Genomic DNA, 22069 nt, shown 5'->3' with positions numbered 1-22069 from the left:
TAAGAGCAGGTTAGTATGTTGTGAAACTGGTAGCCTAGTACAGTGCTCTTTGGATGGGGAGACATCCACTCGGCTCATCACTTTTAAGTGCCTTTTCATCAAAGGGAAAAAAATTACTGTTTTTACTCTAGTAGTGAATTTTGGTATATCCTGAGACAGCAGTTTTGTCATTCTATATTGGTAAAGTGGTGTCTTCACGCTTATCCTTTGATTTTGCAATAGATTTTAAAGATTTCTCCTTTTTTTTTCCTGCAGTGTCCAAAGTTTTTTACATATGCTGTAGTGGGATTTTTATTTTATTTTATTTTTGTAATGCTGTTTCTGATCTCGGTCAGGATGAACTATTTTCCATCAGGTTATAAAGCAGAAAAGCATTTTCGTATTTTTATATATGCAGAAATTGACAATTTCCCCCGACAACTCCCTAAATCAGTCAGAAGTTTTCTGTTAGTTGCTGTCTTTCAGTCGGAGTCTTGCCATAGGTAATTCTGGTGGTTTAGACTGTCTTGCCACAAAGCCTACTTGTTTGGGGGCTGCAACTACTGCACAACACATAATCGTGAATGTACAGGAGCATACACTATATCTTTGTGTCTAGTCTAATGATACGAGATGCTATAATTTGTGGTCCTGATCAGCTGGGATAGCAAATAGAAACAAAGAGGAAAACAAAAATCTCTGGAAAATCTGACTCTTCATTTCCCCTTCTATTCCATAGGTTTGATCCAGAATTTGAAGGCGAAGGTGGCAGTGCATGGGGTCAAATTAGTCATCCCTGGACTAGAAGCTGTAGTGGCTGCCAGAGAGTCCTCACCTATACAGAAGGGCCTTCAGCATATCCTTGCTGAAATCTGCCACCTGGAACTGAACGGAAACCTCCATTCTGAGCTGCAACAGATCGTGACTCAAGAGAAAAGGCACTTCCAGCATGACCCTCTTCTCAATGGATTGCTAGATTCTTCAGAGCTGAAGACTTGTCTGGATGTGGTGTTGGAAAACATGACCAGTCACAGGATGAAGATAGTAGAGGTTAGTTGGAAGCCCGGGATGGCACCATAGCTGGTGTTGGTAGGCCTTCCAGTAACCTGATTGCACACTTCTGTTGTTAGAATTCTGGATATCCTTCATGTTTCAACTTGGTTTCCCTTTTTCCTTTCCATTATTTTCTCACAGGCTCTTGCAGGAAGTGGACATCTTTTCTCTCGTGTCAAAAGTATTCTGAATACTCAGCCCCTGTTGCAGGTGGACTACATTGCCACTGACTGTGTTCTGGAAACTCTTTCACCTCATGAAACAGAGCTACAAGATGATGGAATTTCCTTCAGCCAGTGGGATCCATCTAGCCTTCCCTCTGGAAATGTGACCAGTGCTGACTTGGTGGTATACAACTGTTCAACAAGTGTTCTAGGGAACACCACCGAAATTCTCTCTAATCTGGCAGCTGCAGTAAAAGAAGGGGGGTTTGTTTTGCTGCACACCCTTCTTAAAGGAGAAACTCTTGGAGAAATTGTCGGTTTCCTTACAAGTCCAGATCTACAGCAGAAACACAGCTTCCTGAGTGAGGTAAGCCTCGTGGAAGGTCAAATACTTTCTCAGTGGATAGTCTGAAGTCTGCTGCTTGCAGATGCTCTTGTGATGAACGTCAAGTAGGCATCACTTACATCACTTTCCATTGAGGCCCTCTGCAGGACTGTCATAAACATTTCTTTAGAAGAGTAGTGAATTGCCACTCAATAGGTGGGTAGAGTAAACTCCAAGTTCAATCAGGAAAGCCTTGGAAAATTATTCATTGTCACTTGTATATCTGTATAATCTGTGTGAAAACACTAGCTAAGACAATTCTTTTATAGCTAAAATAATGTGCTGCATTGTTGGGTGGGGTACAGCTCTATCACAATAGGATCCTAAAATGATTCACTATCAGAATATCTCTTTTCCTTTTGCTATCACTGCTGGGAGTGAGACTTTACCAACTGCTAATGTTCTTCTAACACCGAAGTGCTCCCAGAAAGGAAAGCTTTTTCTCTTGTACTTTTATTTTGTTCTTCCTCCTTCCTTCCTCTTTTCCTTTCTCCCCACTTTATCTGATCCCATAATGAGATATAGCAAAATAAGTCCTCAGAAGCGTAGGCAGAGGGGAGGGTGTCTGCTTTATTTCTGCAAACCAGTATGTCAGAACTAATGCCAATGCTGGCGCAGGAGCAGGAGAGCAGCAGGGTACGGGCAGGCACCGGGACATGGCCTCCTCTTGGCAGCTGTTAGACCAAGCAGTAACGGGAAACTGCCCCTCTACAGAACACAGGTGTTATTCCTGGTTTGAGGGGCTGTAGCCTCTCAGCTCTTGTTTTAGAATAAGAAGAGTGAGGTAGCTGGATTTTGAATTTTGCAATGACATGGATTCTAGCCCTTTGCTTTCTGCAAAGATTTTTCAAGGAGATCTGAGAAGAAAGGGTGAGTTCTTCAGCTTTGCATCTTGCCCAGTAAAGAGGGGGATAAAAAGAAGACTCTGAGATGCTACTGAAGCTGATGACTTAAAACCTAGATTTGTCATAATGTCGGCAGCCTTGGATAAGATACATGCAAGGTGAATGCACTCTCTATAAAGATGTGGCGCAGGCAAGACTGGGTAGGACTTGATATAGTTTTTAAAATTTTCTAGATAGGGACACTGGTCCTCGATATAAGGGGTCATATTGTAAAAACCTTCTGCTGTTTTGTGCCTGGCATATGAAAAGCAGATGGATGTTTTTCTAAGAGCCTGCAATCACCTTTATTTTGTTCAGGTAGTAGATCCTTGATGTTTCTGGATATACCACACATGCATTTTCATTCTTTTGGCTTTCTGAAATAATATTTCAATGTAACTTAAGTGTATAGGTGCCTTTTCCTTGCTAGTGGTTGGTTGCTTCTCCCCACCACCCTGCAGCTGAAAGATTTGGATGATTTGGTTTTTCATGTTTCCTCTGTCCTGCTTTAGTTTTTCTGTTGCAGACAGGGCTTACGTGACACAGACTGGTAACATCTAAACTCAGTCTTTCCAATTCTCCACTGCTGTTATTTTTCTGTGTTGCAATCTGTGTTTGTCTGTGGAGGTGTGCCTTACTGCTGCTCAAATACCCTATGGGATTTTACAGCATGGTCACTGGTTTTTATCTGGGTTTTTTTTGTTTGGGTTTTTTCTTTTGCGGCCCTGGTAGTGTGATAAGACTAGTTCCCTAACCAGGGCTTTGAGATGGTTGTACTTCTGCTTTCTGAGAATCTTTTAGGGTAGAAGGAACAGTCTAGACATGGATAAAATACTGTTATGTTAGTCAAATATTTGTTTGTACTGAGACAATACAGAACAGATGCCAAGATTTCAAGCAAAAGTGAGAAAGAGGTGAACGGTGCCTGTTGTTTCTGGTGAAGCTGTCTTTGAGGAGATTCAACATGAAGCATTGTATTTTTAATTGACTTTTGACTTTCCTGTTAATTGCTGTTCTACCTGGTTTGACAGGCACAGTGGGAGGGTGTATTCAGCAAAGTCTCACTGAATCTCGTTGCCATGAAGAAATCATTCTTTGGCTCAATTATTTTTCTGTGTCGCCGGCAAGCCCCTGCCAAAACACCCGTTTTTCTGCCAATAGATGAGACCCATTATAAGTGGGTTGAATCTTTAAAGGTGAGAATTTCTTTGTCCTGGATATCTGAATTTACAAATCATTACACTTTCTAAATGAAATATTTAGCAGTGTTAAAAGAAGTGTGTGTGTGTGTGTGTGTGTGTATGTGTGTTCCTTTTCTTAAAATAGAAGTTGTTCATACCTGCCTTAAGGATACAACGGCTATTTCCTTTCCATGGTTCCTAGTAACACAGTTTGGTGTTTGTCCTGCAGGAGGTCTTGGCTGACCCATCGGAGCAGCCTGTGTGGTTGACTGCCACCAGTTGTGGGAACTCGGGAATTCTGGGAATGGTGAACTGCCTCCGCCTCGAAGCAGAAGGCCACAGAATCAGGTATGTAAGCATGCCCTTGAGTCAGAGATGAGATGTTTTTCTGTTAGCTTATTTTCAGGCCTGTAGTAAAAATGACAACTCTTGGCTTCTAGGTGTGTGTTCGTTTCCAACTTGAACCCTTCATCAGCTGTCCCACCCACAAGTCTGTCTTCCCCGGAGATGCAGGAGATTGTTCAGAGAGACCTGGTGACGAATGTGTACCGTGATGGGAAGTGGGGCTCCTTCAGGCATCTCCCGTTGCAGCAAGGTAACTCTTCTGAGGTCTGAGGATCACTTTGCAGGGCCTTGAGTCTGAATGGACTTGGAATAGAAAATGAGTAGCTGTTGTTCCTACAATTATTTTTTTTAATGGATAATTTGGAATTTTTCTGTTCACTCTGAGCTGGAGCCAGGATGAAGGATGAGCTGTTTAGGGTATGGATAGTATAGGGTAAGAAAGGGCTTTCTAGAGAGCAAATGGAGGATACACAAGGAGTTTACTCATTCTGGAAAGTGTGTGCCTGTGTTAGTGTGTAAAGTTCTTATTGTTCCCTCTTCTGCAGCACAACCTCAGGAGTTGACAGAATATGCCTACGTAAACGTGTTGACTCGTGGAGACCTCTCATCTCTTCACTGGATTGTCTCCCCACTTCGACACTTCCACACAACTAACCCCAATGTTCAACTCTGCAAAGTCTATTATGCATCTCTCAACTTCCGGGACATTATGCTGGCCACAGGGAAGCTTTCTCCAGACGCTATCCCTGGTGAGTTAAAATTGCGCAAGAAGATGTATTTATGTGTTACTGTTCTAGAACTTATTCACATAATCTCCTGAATGTTAGTTATGCACTGGCTAAAGTGCATATCAGGTTTTGTTTAGCAAAAAAGAATACTTTTGAAAAGGAAGTATAGCCCTGCTGCAGGACTGTGCACCAAAAACTTGTAAGTTCTACTTTCCACTGCAGTCCCATTTTTCATATGGCAAAATTAATAAACCTTGATGTAAGGAAACATTGCTAGTCCCGTTGCCTAGATAGCAAGTGTGAGGTAAGATGGGTAAGGTATATGCCACAATGAGAATGTTGAAGTTTCATGCTGCTATACTACTGGACCTGCTTTGCTTTTAGGGGAGAAAAATGCAAGGTGAAATAATCTCCTGTCTGCAGAACAGAGATGGTAATATCATAGTGAGTTAAGAATTAATGTAACATCTATTAAATTGTTTTAAAGCTGTATTTAAAGGAGAGGGGGAAGAAGATGTAAAAAGTGTGTTTGGAGATTCTTGGGCAACTTGACTAGAGCTGGGTTGCCCTTCATGACTGAGATTAGTCTCTGTCTAAAATGGGTGTTTGCAAAAATCAGGGTTTCACAGCACATTTTTTTTTTCTAGTTTATGTATCATTCGTTTTCAGAGAGACACAATTGCCTCTGAAACAAGATGTTTCCATAAAATTTCAGATGAAAATTGAAAACTAAAGCAATATCAAGGATAAAGAGTAAGATTTGATGAGACCAAGTCCTTTTCTGCTACTCTTGTAGTAAGAAATTAACTGTGGTGGCTTATGAACTTTGCACATAGTAGATAAATCCCAGGCTCTTTCCGTCTCTGAGGTTCTAACTTTTAGGGATTACTGTTGTAGTAAATTCTTGACTAAGGGATTTTAGAAGATAAATTTCCTTTGTAAAAGATTCTAACGTTCTTCCAGGTAACTGGGCTTTACAGCAGTGCATGTTGGGCATGGAGTTCTCCGGACGGGACCTGGCTGGAAGAAGGGTGATGGGATTGCTGCCGGCAAAGGGGCTGGCTACAGTGGTAGACTGTGACAAAAGGTTTCTGTGGGAGGTGCCTAAGAACTGGTAGGTCAACTTCTGTTTTCTGGTTTGTGTATGTGGTTAAGATTTGTCTTCCTGCCTGAGGCTGATGACAACCCTGATCAGCCCAGACTGCTGCACAGTGGGTAGATTCCCTCTGGGAAATAACATCAGAGCTGTAGTCTCCTGAGCAGCTGTAGGATCTGGCTTAGATTCCCTGCAGGAGTTGCACTAGTTTTTGTACAGTGTCTTGCACAAGGTTCTCATCTCTTGGGCTCTTAGCTCCACATGTTTCAGCATACACTGGGATTTTGGTGTTAGTTATGTTACTGGTTAGTTACTGAAATATTTCTGCAGAAGGATAAGACTCTTGTTGGTGCTTGGCAGCTGTGGCAGTCTGCTGTACGCTTGAGAACTCTTTATACTTTCTGGTCTATCTCAGCAGTTTAACCTTTCCACTGGAGAAAAGCGAATTTCATTGGGAGAATCTAGTAGTCTTTTCCAAGGCTAAAGATACCTTCTCTCTTCCATTTTGTTTCTTAGGACTCTGGAAGAAGCAGCTTCAGTGCCCGTGGTTTATGCCACTGCTTATTATGCTTTGGTGGTTCGAGGTGGTATGAAGAAGGGTGAGAGTGTCCTTATTCACTCTGGCTCAGGAGGTGTGGGCCAAGCAGCCATTGCCATTGCCCTGAGCATGGGCTGCCGTGTCTTTGCTACTGTAGGTGAGTACTGAGGGCCCAGTGTTATGAGGGGGAAAAATAATTACATATATATCATAGAGAGAGGAAGTGTGTGTGCACACACGTGTTTATATATAAAAATACATATTTATGTATATACTTTTGTCCCCCAATATGATCTCCTGTAATTTTGATCTAGTTCCTAGACTGAGAATATGATACATGATAAATACAGCTACTGACTGTGTGCTTGAAGATTCCACAGCACAGACAAATTTATCTACCTCTGTACACTATATAATCAAAAGTACAAAAGAAGATCAAGGCTTCTTCATTTTAAATTCAGTAATGTGATCAAATAATGTCTATGCATTGTAAGGCTTGGTCTGTTTCTGTCCTTGCTCTAGCTCATAAATGAGCAGTAACAACTAGGCAGCCTTTGTCCTAAGGTTTGATACCTTGAGAGCCTGCGAGCTTTGAAGCAAGTGCTTGATGGCTGCTCAGACTTAAAGTCCTTGGAAAAAGATGTGCAGATGAAAGTGAGCTGTTTCAACATTAAAAAAAAAAAAAAAAAAAAAGTAAGAGCACTGGCATCATTCAACCTGTCCTCTACTTCAGGCTCCGCTGAGAAACGCGAGTATCTCCAAGCAAGATTCCCACAGCTGGATGCTAACAGCTTTGCTAGCTCCCGAAATACTACCTTTGAGCAACATATACTGCGAGTTACCAATGGAAAAGGTTAGTTCAAGCAATATTTTTCCTTCTTTTGTCAGTTATGCCACACTCTGCAGTTCCACTTTCTAAAGACAAAATGAGTCACTAGAATAACAGGGTAAGACTCTTAAGAGAGTTGAGTTTATTAAATAGTTGCTTCTCCTTTCATTGCAGGTGTCAACCTCGTGTTAAATTCCTTGGCAGAAGAGAAGCTCCAAGCCAGTCTGCGTTGTCTTGCACGACATGGGCGCTTTTTGGAAATAGGCAAATTTGATCTGTCTAACAACAGTCAGCTTGGTAAGATGGGGCATCAGGCAATATATCTCATTAGGTTTAAGCAAGCATGACAGTACAACATATATACTATCTTAACACAGACTAATCTTCAAATTTAGAAAAGCTTTTAGCTGGAATACTAACACTTTATCACTAACAATTTATGTGGTCTTTTCAACAAATAGCTTCTTGGAGAAGCAGGGCACTCTGTATTTTTCTGGAAGCCTGCATAAAACTTGCAAAATAAATTTTTAATAACTCTTCCTCAGAGTCTTTAAAACCAGTATATGACAAGTTGCCTACAAAGTGTTTGGGCAGGAAGACAGTAAGAAGCAGCATTCACTTCGCTGTGGCTCTCTTTACCGCTGTGTCTGGTAGCTTGCAGGTTTCATAGATCTGTTGGACTTCTAAACTTTTTGGGATGTAACATCCATTTGTAATGTCTGAGTGCACTGTAAAACTTAGCAAATGAAGTTCATAGCTGTACAAGCTGCAGGTTTGCTCTCTGTTCTGGGTAAACTTGATTGTTTGTAGAGTGAAAGTAATTGGAATTGCTCAGATACCTACAGAGAACCTGATCCTGCAAGAACCTTAACTTGTTGTTTCACTAAGTATCTGTGCCATTTTTAATAGAATATGATAGTTCCAGTTGGAAGGGTTCTGCAACCATCGTCTAGTCCAGTTGCCCGACTGCTTCAGGGCTGATCAAAAATTAAAGTGTATTATTTAAGGGCATTTTCCAAATGCCTCTTAAACACCAACAGGCAATGGTGCCTCAGCCACCTCTCTAGGAGGTCTGTTCCAGTGCTTGATCACCCTTTAAGTAAAGAAATGTTTCCTAATATCTAGTCTGAACCGCCCCTGATGCAGCTTTGAGCCATTTCCACATGTCCTACCACTGGATCCCAGGGAGCAGAGCTCAGCACCTCCCTTTCCATGTCCCCTCCTCAGGAAACTGCAGGGAGCAATGAGGTTGCCCCTCAGCCCCCTTCTCTCCAGACTAGACAAACCTGAAGTTGTTAGCTGCGCCTTCCAGCCCTTCACCAGCTGCTCTGCCCCCTCCTCTGGATGCACTCAAGTACCTTCACATCCCTTTTAAATTGAGGGCCCCGACCTGCACGGTGCCCCAGGTGAGGACACTGCCCTCTCTCCTGCGTGGCCATGCTGGGTTTGATGCCTCAGGATGCTGGTTGCCCTCCTGGTGCCAGGGCACGGTGCCGGCTCCTGCCCCGCAGCACCCCCAGAGCCCTCCCCGCAGGGCTGCTCTCCAGCCACTCCTCCCAGTTTATGCTTGTATCTGGCATTACTCGCTCTCAGGTACAGAATTCAATATTCGTTCTTGCTAAATTTCATGTCACTGACTGCCCAATGATCCAGTCTATCCACACCTCTCTGCAAGGCCTTGAAAGTCCCTCGAGAGAGTCAACAGCACCTTCCAGTTTTTGATGGGACTTGGGCAAGATTAATCTGGATTGGAATTGGAACTGGAAACTCTTGGATTGGAAAACAAATTGGAATGTTGTAATGTGATGTGTTAGTGAAAAATGACAAGAATGTTCTCCTGTTGTAGAATGACTGCATATAGCAAGTTTATCAGACTGACCATATTATAACTTGCCCTCTTGATTCACTATTTTTGAGAGTGGAATTTCTGTTAAACTGGTCTGAGAACAACCTAACTAATATAGCATTTAGAGAGTATATGCAGGGAGGAGTTTGGAAAATGTATAATTCTAGCAGCTAATGACTGCTTTACTCCTCAGTCTTGCACTGCTGACCTCTGCAAAAATGTTTCTGAAGCAGAAGATAGACTGTTTTGAAATGTCAGCAGTATCAGGTCATAACCCAGTTGCTTTTTCTAGGAATGGCTGTCTTCCTCAAGAACGTGGCATTTCATGGGATACTACTAGATGCAATCTTTGATGCGGGAAACCAGGAGTGGGAACTAGTATCAGAGTTGTTGAAGAAAGGCATAAAAGATGGTGTAGTAAAGCCCCTGAGGAGCACAGTCTTCAACAAAGAAGAGGTAGAAGCTGCCTTCAGGTTCATGGCACAAGGAAAACATATTGGCAAAGTCATGATCAAGGTAATGAGATAACGACTTTGATTCTCTGATGCATCTGTCATCCTCTCTAGGTGGCTATATTGGATATTTTGGTCCAGTCCAGGTTGAAGCTGTATAGCTAGGACAGCCCAGGGTTAGTGTTTTTACTGCTGACACTGTAACAAATTTATCTGTCAGGTCTGTCACTCTGATTCCAAGGGATTCATTCCCATTGACTGGAGGAACGTAGCATGGAACGATAAGAAATGCATTGTGTAGCCAATCTTAACTACTTTTTTTTTTCTTTTTTTTTTCTTTTTTTTTCACTTGTGGGGCAAAGGTCCAAGAAGAGGAAAAGGAACATCCTTTAGGAAGGCCTGAACCAGTTAAAATCTCTGCCATCTCCCGAACCTCCTGCCCATCTACCAAGTCTTACATCATCACAGGGGGCCTAGGAGGATTTGGGCTTGAGTTGGCACAGTGGCTGGTTGAGAGAGGAGCACAGAAACTTATACTGACATCTCGTTCTGGCATACGAACTGGTAAGCAAAAATTGTAAAGGAAAGGTGAATGCGACTGCCTTTCGACAAACCTCGATTTGTAGTTTCTCTCTGTTTTTAAGTGTCATAATGTCTTGATTTCTTTTCTTTTCTCTCATGTATGTATTTTCTCACTTCAAACAAGCTATTGTCCCCTTTATTCTAAAATAGGAAGTATCTTTTAACTTGACTTTTCTCCAACTACTTCCTCTTTTTTATGCTTCCTAATTCTATCAACCCATTTTCTCCCTTACCCAGGATTTTTTGTGCAGCTTTACTTTTACCCCTCTACAAAGCCTGTATCTGGCTACCTCCCTGACTTGTCCAGCGGCTGGTGGATCACATGCCTCAAGGAAAGGCCTATAAACTCCTTGATACTCTGTCCCTCAAGTTGTGTGTGTGGATATTTGCTCTTGGTCCTTCAGATAGCTCATCTGTAAAGATGTACCCTACTAACTGATAACATCAGTAAGCATTTTTACTCCATTTAAGCTGTTAGATTACAATGGCAGCACTGAGATTTCTTATCAGTGGTAGTTTGTCATAACCAAACTTCCTTCTGTCTCTACAGACTTCTCCTTTCTATTGGCAAGTTCAAAACTGCACCACTTGTGCAAACACGGAGATCAAATACTTCTGAAGATCTAGCTATGCTACTATAATCTGTTGTCTTGCGCTAATGTGGCCGTTCTTTCCTGTCCCAGTACCCAAATTCCTGTTAATTTCCCTTCACTGTTACACTTTTTCTTCCTGTCACTGCCTTACCTTCTCCTGACCCTGTTCTCCACTTTTGATCTATTTAGAATATTTCTGAAACAAAGTGATTTCTATCTACTATTCAAGTTTTATCCAATTTTCTTCTTGTAGTTGAATCAGGAATTATTTAGCTGTTCAGTCCCTATCTAGTCAGAAAAGGGTAAGGAGCAGGTTAACCAAAGCCTTCATTTTTTGTAGGTTACCAGGCTAAACGTGTTAGAGAGTGGAAGGCACTGGGGATCCAAGTGTTGGTATCTACCAGTGATATCGGAACACTAGAAGGAACACAGCTATTGATAGAAGAAGCTTTGCAGCTTGGCCCAGTTGGAGGCATCTTTAATTTGGCTGTGGTAAGTGACAGAAATGCTCAGGACCTGTAAGAGACAGCAGCCATTCAAGTGACTTTTTTTTATTGAGGGCAATCAGGCTTCATAACAGTTTTCGATTGCTTCTTTGTGTTTCAAAGGACACTTTGTTTTGGCCTTACCTGGGGGCTAAAGGCTTATGGGTCTGGCCCCTTGACTTGGGAAGCAACAGTATGTGGCCAGTGAGCTCACTTCTGGGATAAGACGAATCTTGCCCATGAACCCTGAGGACAAGAAAAATCCCATACAGAACTTGCTAGTTGAAGGCTGCAGTGGCAGTACTGAAAAAAGCACTTACTGAAAGCCATGTTGTCCTTGCGTATTTCAGCACATTCAGAATATGTCTGTACTGTAAAGTTACAAAAATGCATTGTGTAGTGATATCCTCTCATATCTCAAACCACATGGCAAATTTAAACTTAGAAACGGGAGACACTGAAACTGCCCCTTTTTAAAATTTTCTTTTCTCTCTCCCCCTCCCCCAATAGGTCCTTAGAGATGGCATGATTGAAAATCAGACCCCAGAATTATTCTGGGAGGTCAACAAGCCCAAGTATTCAGGAACCCTTCATTTGGATTGGTAAGTGTCTGTAGCAGGGTCAAATACAAACTGCTTTTATGGTCACAGAGATGACCAAACTTAGTCATTTTAGTCTCGTGCTAGTGTTCTATGGTAACACGTAGCAGGTTTTCCTGATAGCGTTTCTCTCTCCTGCTGTGCTCCAAGGGTGACTCGTAAGAAATGTCCAGACCTGGACTATTTTGTTGTGTTCTCCTCTGTAAGCTGTGGAAGAGGAAATGCTGGGCAAAGTAATTATGGCTTTGCCAATTCTACCATGGAGCGTATCTGTGAGCAACGACATCATGATGGACTCCCAGGTAAGGTGATTTTACTCATGCAGAATAACCTATCTCACTAAACATCAGAGCAAAAACAGCTCACCAGAAACTTGTGCACTTGTCTGGAGTGATAATGAATGTTTAATGCTGTTTCCTCTCAGCTGTTAACCTGAGTCATTCATGTGTGAATGAACAGTGACCATTTAACAGTACAAAGGAAATGCAGCCCTTTGCTTAGCTGGTTTTTAACTCTTTTTTTATTGCTGCCATGTGCATTGGTTAGTTGCCTAGTGTGTTCTTTCTTCTGACTTCTCCTCCAGGCCTGGCAATCCAGTGGGGAGCCATTGGTGATGTGGGTATCCTTCTGAAGACAATGGGAAACAGAGAGATTGTGGTTGGGGGAACCATTCCCCAGCAAATCAGCTCATGCCTGGAGGTGCTTGATACCTTCCTGAATCAACCTCATCCTGTCATGTCCAGTTTTGTCCTAGCAGAGAAAATCTCTGTGAAAACTGAAGGAAGCAGCCAGCGGGATCTTGTAGAAGCTGTCGCTCACATCCTGGGTAAGTGCACTCAGACAAGCCCTGCTGGGCAGTGTCTGTCATCTCAGTGCTTTTGGGAACCAGTGGTGCTGCTGTAGGTGTTCCTTCCGTTCAGTGTCTCCTGATACCCTGTGGTGTGGGTGTGGTGGTGGTGTTGGGACTGTTTGGGTTTTTTTTTTTTCTTTACACTGCTCTTCCTCTCCAATAATCAGTTTTTCTTCAGTGTGGGCTTTTCTCCCTGGGTGTGTTTACATGCACATGCACACATACTTGTCTTGGGTTTTGTTTAGCGTGGACTGGTACCTTTCTCCAAATGGGGGATCAACAGGAAGAACCCCCAGCAGCAAAATTCTGTGACAACACATAATAAGGCAAATACATGACTAACCCTGAGTACTATTCCAGCTTTCAAATGTTCAGCTTGGGATGTCCCCATGCTGCAGAAAGTAGCTTTTATGTACTTAGGGACTGATCAATAGAGTATTCTCTTACCAGCTTTGTCCATCATCCCATGTGAACATCTATTAACCACAGCTTAACCATGACCTGTTGTCTGTTCTGAACCTGCTTCCTTTTACCATTGGGTCTGCTGGTCTCTGTCAACTCCTACTATGTCCCACTTCAGTTGTCTCTTCTGCAAACAGAAGAGCGTACTGATTCTTTGTTTTCTACCAGAAGAGGTACTGACAATCTAGTGAGTATTACTTAAGGAATTGCATGCAGTAACTGACAGCAGATCTGACCTCAGAACAGTCATGTCTTTTAGAAGTCATAGGAAAGTGTCTGGGAAATTGTACCAGCTGTAGGGTTAGATTGGAAGGAGAGAGTGTGTGAGGACAAGAAAGGGAGAAGCTAGTAAGAAGCCTGATGGTGGGAAGTGTGACAACATGGGGAAGCACCAGGTGAAGGAGAGGAGGAAGAGCTGTAGATTCAAGTGTAATTATAAGAAGTCTTTTACAGGTAAGGAGAGGGTGAGGGACTTGAACAGTGTGAAAACTGAAGGGGAAGAGATGATAAAGACTAGAGGAATCACTGCATCCTCCAGTGTGATAGAGGTCAAGTGTTGCAGTCAACCATCATCGACACTGATAACTGTTTCATTTTATGTTGTAGCTGAGGATTAGTTGAAGTCTAGGACTGCAGTTTCAGTTAGAGCCCTCCAGTATGTGAAATTCTTCTAGCTGACTGCTCTGAACTTGGCCTAGAGCTGAAGTGACAATGTTCACAGCTATTTAGCTGGGACTAACGTATCCCCTGTCACAAAGCTGTGCCCATTTAACACATACTCTAAAGACTAGGTCCTACATGACCAGATGTGGGTTGTAGAAGAGATGACTTGTGAAAGCATTAGATGATCCTGAAAGGTTCTCTGTAGCTGCAGTTTTTTCAGGTTTTAGGAGAAAGAAGGAAGCTGAGAAGACTGCTAGAGAGACCTAAAGCTGAAGAGAAATCGGCCTTTTGTTAGCGTGCTGTTCTTTCTCAGGTGTCCGTGACGTGAGCAGTCTGAATGCTGAGAGTTCATTGGCAGACTTGGGCTTGGATTCCTTGATGGGTGTGGAAGTGCGCCAGACACTGGAGAGAGACTATGACATCATTATGACCATGAGAGAAATTCGACTCCTTACAATCAACAAACTGCGTGAACTTTCCTCCAAGTCCGGGACAGCAGAGGGTATATACAGTGTATATAGTGTCTGGATTAGGGTTGCCACCAGTCACCTGAGCCCACACAATTAAGCTCCCAATCTGTTGCTTTCATCTCTAGTGACATGAGCCTCTATAAAATCATGAAATAAGATCATGAAATAAGGTTATAGCTGAAGAGCTTTTAAGTGACAGACATATTACTGAAGTGCATTGACCGTTGGGTCAGGCCCATCATTTCTGGAGGCCAGGGTGTAAGAAAGAGCATGAAAGCCGCTTTTGCGCCTGGCTAGTATCTGCCTGCATGAGTGTTCTCATGCAGCTGTATGCAGGATGTAATTTGAGGCCTTTTACCTGAGGAACACGCAGTGTAGTGTCATGCTTACTGTAAGCTAAAAGCACATGCAGTTGCTGCAGAGCAGCTGACAATGGGAAGATCCCTATGTCTGTGCCCTGATGATTTAGTGAGCCAAGAGCTAATCTGGAGCAGCCCTGCAATTCTCCTTTAGGACTATGGCTACGTGACCAAGACTGATCCTGAATCTAACTGTGTTTGTGCTTCCCTTCAAAGAGCTGAAGCCATCCCAACCCATGAAGACAGGCCCAGGTGAACCTCCAAAACTGGATTTGAACAACTTGTTGGTGAATCCAGAAGGGCCAACGGTCACCCGTCTCAATGATGTTCAGAGCACAGAGCGGCCTCTTTTCCTTGTTCACCCCATTGAAGGGTCCATTGCAGTTTTCTACACTCTTGCCTCCAGGCTTCATATGCCCTGCTATGGGCTCCAGTGCACAAAAGGTATTTCAGTTCTTCAGCATCTTGATTTTGTAATTTTCTGAATTTTAGTTGCCTTAGAGAGAGCTTTGTTTCTAGACTCTTAAACTTGGAGGATCAAGCTTCAGTACCCCTGTAGTCTGCATAGGGTAACAAGAGAAGTACTAAGTTAGATTGAAGAGTTTATGTATGGGGAAATGGGACTCAGGGTGTTGCTGGAGTCCGTGCCAGCAGATAAGCGTGCAGGAGAAAAACAAGGCATGCTGTTCTGTTTGTCTTTGGAAAGCCAGAAACATTACTGTTCCTTGTCCAAAATGTAAGTTTCTAACCCTAATTTGGAAAATTGTTTTCAAAATAACCTGGATGTTTCCAGTAGGGTTGGGTGAAACTCATGAGCTCATTTCAGCTCATGAAAATGTAATTGTCTCTGCCAGCGTCTCTTCACCGAGTTGTCATGTTTCTAACTCACTCCCATGTTCTAGCTGCTCCCTTGGACAGCATACAGAGCCTGGCAGCCTATTACATTGACTGTATGAAGCAGATACAACCTGAAGGACCTTACTGCATTGCTGGATATTCCTTCGGTGCCTGTGTAGCCTTTGAAATGTGCTCCCAGCTGCAAGCACAACAAATTGCTTCCCATGCTCTCAACAGTTTATTCCTCTTTGATGGGTCTCATTCCTTTGTGGCAGCATACACTCAGGTAAGAGACACAAAGAAAATCTTTTGTCTGGGGACCATCCTGTGTTATCAGGCTCATGTTCTGGGAGCTTACTATTCTAGGTGTGAGCCATGGGAAAAGCTGGCAGGGGAGTTGGGAGACAGCTGTAGACAGTGGATCCTTAGGGATGTCTTAAGGATGGAAGCATATGGGGGGTGGTCTTCATTAACTGGCAAGGGCTAGGATACCAATGTTGCTCTTGCTATGATAAATCATAATAATTGTACATCTCCTGGAAGATCATGAAGCCTGCAAGACAAGATCTGCATGTAGGAAAACAAGGAAACCTCGCTTAAGCTTTCCTTTCCATTTTTGTTGTACTTTCTAGAGGATACTAGGCACTTGGCAATCGCCACCTGTGGATTTGCTTTCTAATCTGACCTCAAGGGATTGTCGTCCCCCACTGCAAGCTTCAGTGTATCCTTTTTTTTTTCTTTCTTTTTTTTTCCCCCCTCCATTTTTCCCAGTTTGAAGCCCTTTGTTCTGTAACTGTTTTTATCTAGCATTCAGCATATCCCTCTCATGTTTGTATTTTATTCCTCTCTCTCTTCCAGAGCTACAGAGCCAAACTCACCCAAGGAAATGAGGCTGCATTGGAGACTGAAGCACTATGTGCCTTTGTTCAGCAATTTACAGGCATTGAATACAATAAGGTAATGTTTCTCTTTCTTTTTTTTTTTAATACCTCTTTATGTTGCCCAAGAGGGATGTGTTTTTTTTATTTAATGGAGTTGGATTCTCAGATAGTGAGACTAATAGAAAAAAAAATGTTAATATTTCCAGCTGCTGGAGGTTCTTCTGCCCCTGAAAGATCTGGAGGCTCGTGTGAATGCTGCTGCAGACCTGATAACTCAGATTCATACAAATATCAATCGTGAAGCACTCAACTTTGCTGCTGCTTCCTTTTACCATAAACTGAAGGCTGCTGACAAGTATATACCAGAGTCCAAGTATCATGGGAATGTGACACTGATGCGGGCAAAGTCTCACAATGAATATGAAGAAGGTCTGGGTGGAGACTACAGACTCTCAGAGGTAAGTCTGAGGCCCACTGGTGACTGTTGAGGTTCTCCTGATACTTGGGGCAGCAAAAGAAAAGCATGGAAAATGATCCTTACTGAGGGAGAAGGGACAAAACCAACATGAAAGAAATTGTCATTCTGCAGCTATTGTGCTCTAACAAGAATTAAAAGTCCCCAAAAGCAAAAGAGTTGATGGGTTCCCGGTGTTTTCTCAGGGTAATGAGGTCCCGGAGAATGTCTGGCCATCTATACTGGATAATTGTTTTCTCTAGCTGATTCTTGCAGCTCTTTAGATAATAAAGATGTTAAATGAGAGTAACTTCACAGAAGTAATTTTTGGTCTCCTCCTTTAACTGTAGACCCCTAAAGTTTGTCCATTGCATGAGGGCAGACTTTTAAAGAGCAAGTGTCAGCCTCCTGACAGCAGAGGTGGCTTTTTCTTAGTTAGCTTCTGTGGATCACTTATAAGTTAGCATGTGCGTTTCTTGTGGGCCTGAAAAACTTGGGGTTTTGGCCTGCAGTCCAGATAAAGCCACTCTTCTTTAGCCCTTGTTCATGTAAAAGGGTTAAGTGTCTTACATTGTGGTACAGATACCAGGGTAAAGGAAGTGATTTTTCAGAATTACCTTCCTGCTTCTAACTTACATCCATTATTGATTCCAGGCCAACTTGTATGTTATTAAAGTTGCATAATGATCTTAAAGGAAGATTCATGGTGGTGGGAGAAAGATTAGGTGGAGGGGAGTGTTATCTGGTCTTCTTAAGGGCTTGGAAGTAGCTACTTTGTCATTCGTTCTTTGATATTGTAGGTACACTACTCTGTGAGTATCAGTTGGTTGGCTTCCTGCCCACCTTATATCTGAGTGGATCGCCTGCCAGGTTGTCCAACTATCACGCTTTAAAACACTGGTTCCAAACAGTGCCCTGCAGCTGATGTATGAAAATGTGTCAGAGTAAAACTGGTGCTGCTTTCAGCTGAGTTTGATAGAGACAGTGGTGTATAAACTATGACTAACTTAGAAGACTGACAAAGCCAAAACAGCTAGATGGCCAGCTGGTTGTAAATTTTGAATGTAAAGTTTTTCTTTTTCATATCCATGCAGGTATGCGATGGGAAAGTATCTGTCCATATTATTGAAGGGGATCACCGCACCTTATTGGAGGGAGATGGTGTTGAATCCATTATTGGGATCATCCACAGCTCACTGGCAGAGCCACGTGTCAGTGTCAGAGAGGGTTAAATTCTGCTTACTTACTGTAATGGTGAAGAAAATGCCAACAATATTCCTTGTTATGACAGACCCCAAGGAACTCTTCCTGTTGTTCAACATCTCATCTGCTCTGCTGCCAGAACTGGGGAGTCCAGCTGAACTTCATTGGTCTTTTTCTCTCTCTCTTTTGCTCATCTTTTCCTTTCTCAGCTTTCACGGGTTCTCTCTCCTCCTTCCCTTCCTATGCTTTGTTTTCCCCTAGTATCCCTGTCCTGTGTTACTCTAGTGCTGTGACTCTGTCACTGTGCACTGCTATGAGGGTACCCCACCAATGGTTGCTTCTTATACCCTTGGCAGTATGAAAAACAAACCTAGGAGTAGGTTTCTTGTGCTCTATGTTGTTTTGTCTTAACAGTATTCCAAAGGGTATGTGATAGCACTTGTTGACCAAGCCCAGTGAGCAGGGAGAGGAGCTGCAGCTGATTTCGGAGATAGCTTTTGTCTGTGAAGAATCTGTCTGTAGTTAGGTCAGAAAGAGAATTCCATTGAGGCTTTTGTAACTATATTTTTTTAATTTCATATATTCTAAGTATTTATTGTGTCAAACCAGAAACTTCTTACTTGGTTTTAATTTATCGTGGGTTATAGGAGAAAGAAACATCCCTTTCTGGAGGGGAAGGTTTATTTTACAGGGGGAAGTTGCCCATTCGTTAAACCAAAGTGTATCTTTGGAACAGTCTGGTTTTGTTTGTTTTGGTTTTTTCTTCTTCTCTTTGTCCCAGTGTCCTGCCCAGAGAGGAAAAGGTAGAAGGGAGGGTTCTTGCCATCATCCACTCCTCTGAGGAGAGAGAGGGGTGTGGGAAGGGTGGATGGTTTGACAGATGCCACTGTACTGAACAGCCTTAACTTGGGTGTGATTAAAAAACAGGCAAAGCTGTCTCTAGGCAGGTACTTTGTTTATGTTTGTGCAAGGTTCTGTATTCTGCTGTATCAGAACCTTAGTTAAAGCATTAAGACTATTGTTTACCTTATTCCCTTCCACCTCCAGTCTCACCACCCAACCAGACATTTGGAACAGGGGACGGGGAAATAGAATTCTTCAGCGATAACTGAACAAATCCTCCTGCTCCTGCTCTCCCATAACCAAAGCTCAGGCAAACATACAAGCATCTGCCCAAAGCCCCTGTATATTTTCCTTAGCACAGGGCTTGCTTAAGCCTTGTATATTAATTTTCCTCTCAGTAATGAGACTGGAGATCCCACATAAGTTAACTAAGTAATCAGTTTGATGGTATGATTTTAAGATATAGTACATTTTTAAAGGAAACTTACATAAAATTCAATTTAAAAATTTCTTGCCTTTGCTATGCTGGATCTGTCCTTTCTGAAATCAGTAAATCCTTGATACACTTATGATACAGAGGAGACCCCGGTAGCAACAAAACACAAACTAGGGAGGAGCTATTTTGCCCCTCAGAACTGCCGTAAAACCCCAGTTCTCTCCACCTCCATCCCCCATGACGTATCGTGGTGCAGTACAGGAGCATTCCAGTGACAGCAATGGGTGGCTCTTCACTGCAGGTTCTGACCTAGTGTCTTTTGCTTATACCACCCTCTGTTGATAGTGGCTGGGTTAACTGGTTTTAGTTTTATAAAGTATTTCTTTTGTGAAATCTGAAATAAAACCAACATAATGTCATCTTACAGCATTTCCAAAATAAGTCTTGTTCTTTTTCTTTCTTTTTTTTTTTTAATGATTTTTGGTCTGAAGAGTGTCTTTTTCTCTTTGGTTTTCCTAGTATTAAACAGAATTGATCACTGGTTGGCTTTTTGTCTTATTCTCTACCACCATTTCTTAATCCTGTATTTCATCTGGAATCTCTCATTTCTTGGTGTAAAGCAAAAACTGCTGCTGGCATATCTGATTTGGAGTCTGTAGAAGTAATATCAATAATAAAGAAGAGTTATTATTCTGGAGCATGGCTTCTTGTTGCCATGATTTTGGTACCTTAGATGCAACCAAACCACACGCCCACAAGATTGAAGTGGAAACACTCAAATTCTAATTCTGGCTCCATTGTTGTGGTCTTGGACAAGCCATTAATTCTACTGCCTCAGTTTCCATATCTGTAAAATGGTACTAACAGCATCTACCTCAAGGTCGTTGAGAGTGTTAGATAGGCAATGGGTAAAAACACTATTAAGTTGTAGGCATGATGACTAGGTGTTAGGTGGTGATGGAAGGGGGGGAGTGGGTAATGTGTGAGGGTGAGGTGCCTTACAGCTGCAAAGTAAGAGTGTAGTAAGAGTGGCTATGTGAACTGGGCGTGCATGGGACTTAGCACATCCCAGCATAGGATACTACATAAAACAACAAATGTGGGCTGGTTGGTTAGTTTGTTTTAAATTTAACTACTGGCAGTTGTAGTGGACCTGAAGAAAGAGTTGAAAGAATCCTACTTGACTTGGTTGCATTGAAAACCTAAAAAGAGTGATTAAGCAAACAGTTAAGTGTTTAACAAGTCTGAATGGGTGATGTGGAGGGAGCAAGGACTAATGATGTTCCAGCTGTTGCAGCAGGAGTTGGACAAGTTCTCTGTATAAACATAAACATGCATGGTCTCATCTAAGCAAAGCTTGAAAGATACTGGTTTAGTAATAGAAGTTCCTCATTAATTACTTATAGCCTATATGCTCTCAATGTTCTTGTGGTTGTAATTTGAAAAGCAGAAGGTTGTTTTGTTTGGGGGGGTTTTCCCCCCATAATTGTCTAATTATGAGCTGCTGCCCTGTAACCTATTATGTAACTGGCTGCTGAATACAGTGTGCCAAAAATAAAATCTTATTGGCGCTGGTACTGCTTGTTGTTTCTCAGTAGTCTGCCAGATTAGACATAGGTAGAATGAAGATACCATAATGCAAAATCAAATACTGCAGTTGTTTGTTTTGAGAAGACAAGGGCAGAAGTCCTTCACATCCACTCTTCTACATGAAATTGAAGTGGGAGTCTCTTGTCAAGTGATACTCACTTTCCATCCTCCTTTTCAGTGGCCTGTTCTCACAGGCTTCTCTACACCATGCTGGTCTTAGTCTCATGACTGAAAAACTCAGTCCCCTGGTGGCCCTATAAACTTATGTATGCTCACAAATACATCGCTCTTCTGAAATGGTGGGCAGCATACTTTAAATCTGCAATGTAGCCTTAATAGGAAGAATGTATAGCACATAGCACATGTAGTCATTAGCATTAAAGCTATTATTTTCTATTCTACCACCTTCCTGAGGGGAAAGAAATACACCTCTATTGCCAAAGACAGTAACTTAAAAAATGCAAGAAGGGTCACAGTTTAACAGAACTGGTGACTTTAACAGCACTACCAGACAGCACGAGTCAAGTACAACTCAAAAGATTTAAGGTAGAATAGTGATAAAGGAAGCAAGTGTTTTTCTCCTGTGATTAGTTAAGTTACCATAACAGAAGGTCAGACAACTTGCCAGCAAATCAAGGTCGAAAGAAAGGAGAGGGGGGAAAAAAAAAAAAAAAAACAGAGCAGGGAAAGAGAAGTGTTAATGGAGCGTTGGAGAGGCTGCATATTTAAAATAGCTTAAGTGCTTCTTTACGCCTCTGTAAGATAGTGGAAAATGGTAGAAAAGACTCAGAAGAGCTTGAAGCTTAGCTGTTCCTGCAGCAGGGTTCATCACAGCCTGGGCTCTAGAACGTTCTGGAGGGGGAAAGAAACGTGGGCTTTGCCGGTGAACTGTGAAAGGCTGCCGGGGGAGGCTCTAACACTTACGGAGCAGTTGGACCATACGTGGAACCCTGCCTAGGGGCTGGCGCTTTGTTGGAGAACGATTTTGAGTTTTTCCCCTTGGTGGAAAAAAATATCTAAAGCCCAGTGACTAAGTTACGTGGATGTTTCGGCTGGAGCAGAGCTGCAGCACTTTCGACGTTCGGGAAGGTGCGGGCAGAGAAGAGGAAATCCTGCCCTGCGCTCAGCCGGCGGTGCTCAGCGGCTTTACAAAGCGCTGCAGGACGGTCGGGTTTGTCCCGTCTGTGACTGTTTTCGGGTCAGCCGGTGCATCCCCTGCCCCGACCGTCTGACACCAGGGGCGGGCGAGACGCCCCGGCGCAGCCCGAGCTCTTGTGCGCAG

General features: G+C 42.7%; 1 protein-coding gene across 1 annotated transcript in view; it reads left to right on the top strand.

Annotated features, from left to right (window-relative positions):
• The window catches only part of FASN (fatty acid synthase), a 38779-nt gene extending 18005 nt beyond the window's left edge, over positions 1 to 20774 (top strand). Inside the window, exons 21-42 of the mRNA XM_026861182.1 lie at positions 719 to 1029; positions 1174 to 1563; positions 3497 to 3661; positions 3876 to 3994; positions 4087 to 4241; positions 4537 to 4740; positions 5683 to 5833; positions 6332 to 6510; positions 7087 to 7206; positions 7357 to 7479; positions 9321 to 9544; positions 9843 to 10044; positions 10996 to 11147; positions 11651 to 11742; positions 11890 to 12041; positions 12323 to 12565; positions 14028 to 14216; positions 14760 to 14987; positions 15446 to 15666; positions 16239 to 16337; positions 16468 to 16719; positions 17810 to 20774. Of these exons, the coding sequence (XP_026716983.1) occupies positions 719 to 1029; positions 1174 to 1563; positions 3497 to 3661; positions 3876 to 3994; positions 4087 to 4241; positions 4537 to 4740; positions 5683 to 5833; positions 6332 to 6510; positions 7087 to 7206; positions 7357 to 7479; positions 9321 to 9544; positions 9843 to 10044; positions 10996 to 11147; positions 11651 to 11742; positions 11890 to 12041; positions 12323 to 12565; positions 14028 to 14216; positions 14760 to 14987; positions 15446 to 15666; positions 16239 to 16337; positions 16468 to 16719; positions 17810 to 17947 (4109 nt within the window). The 3' untranslated portion in view covers positions 17948 to 20774. The remainder of the gene's footprint in view (positions 1 to 718; positions 1030 to 1173; positions 1564 to 3496; positions 3662 to 3875; positions 3995 to 4086; positions 4242 to 4536; positions 4741 to 5682; positions 5834 to 6331; positions 6511 to 7086; positions 7207 to 7356; positions 7480 to 9320; positions 9545 to 9842; positions 10045 to 10995; positions 11148 to 11650; positions 11743 to 11889; positions 12042 to 12322; positions 12566 to 14027; positions 14217 to 14759; positions 14988 to 15445; positions 15667 to 16238; positions 16338 to 16467; positions 16720 to 17809) is intronic.
• Positions 20775 to 22069: the final 1295 nt, after the last annotated feature.

Source organism: Athene cunicularia, assembly GCF_003259725.1.
Source record: "Athene cunicularia isolate RWA chromosome 18 unlocalized genomic scaffold, athCun1 chr18_part1, whole genome shotgun sequence".
Lineage (NCBI taxonomy): Eukaryota > Metazoa > Chordata > Aves > Strigiformes > Strigidae > Athene > Athene cunicularia.
This window is presented reverse-complemented; position numbering and strand designations above follow the sequence as displayed.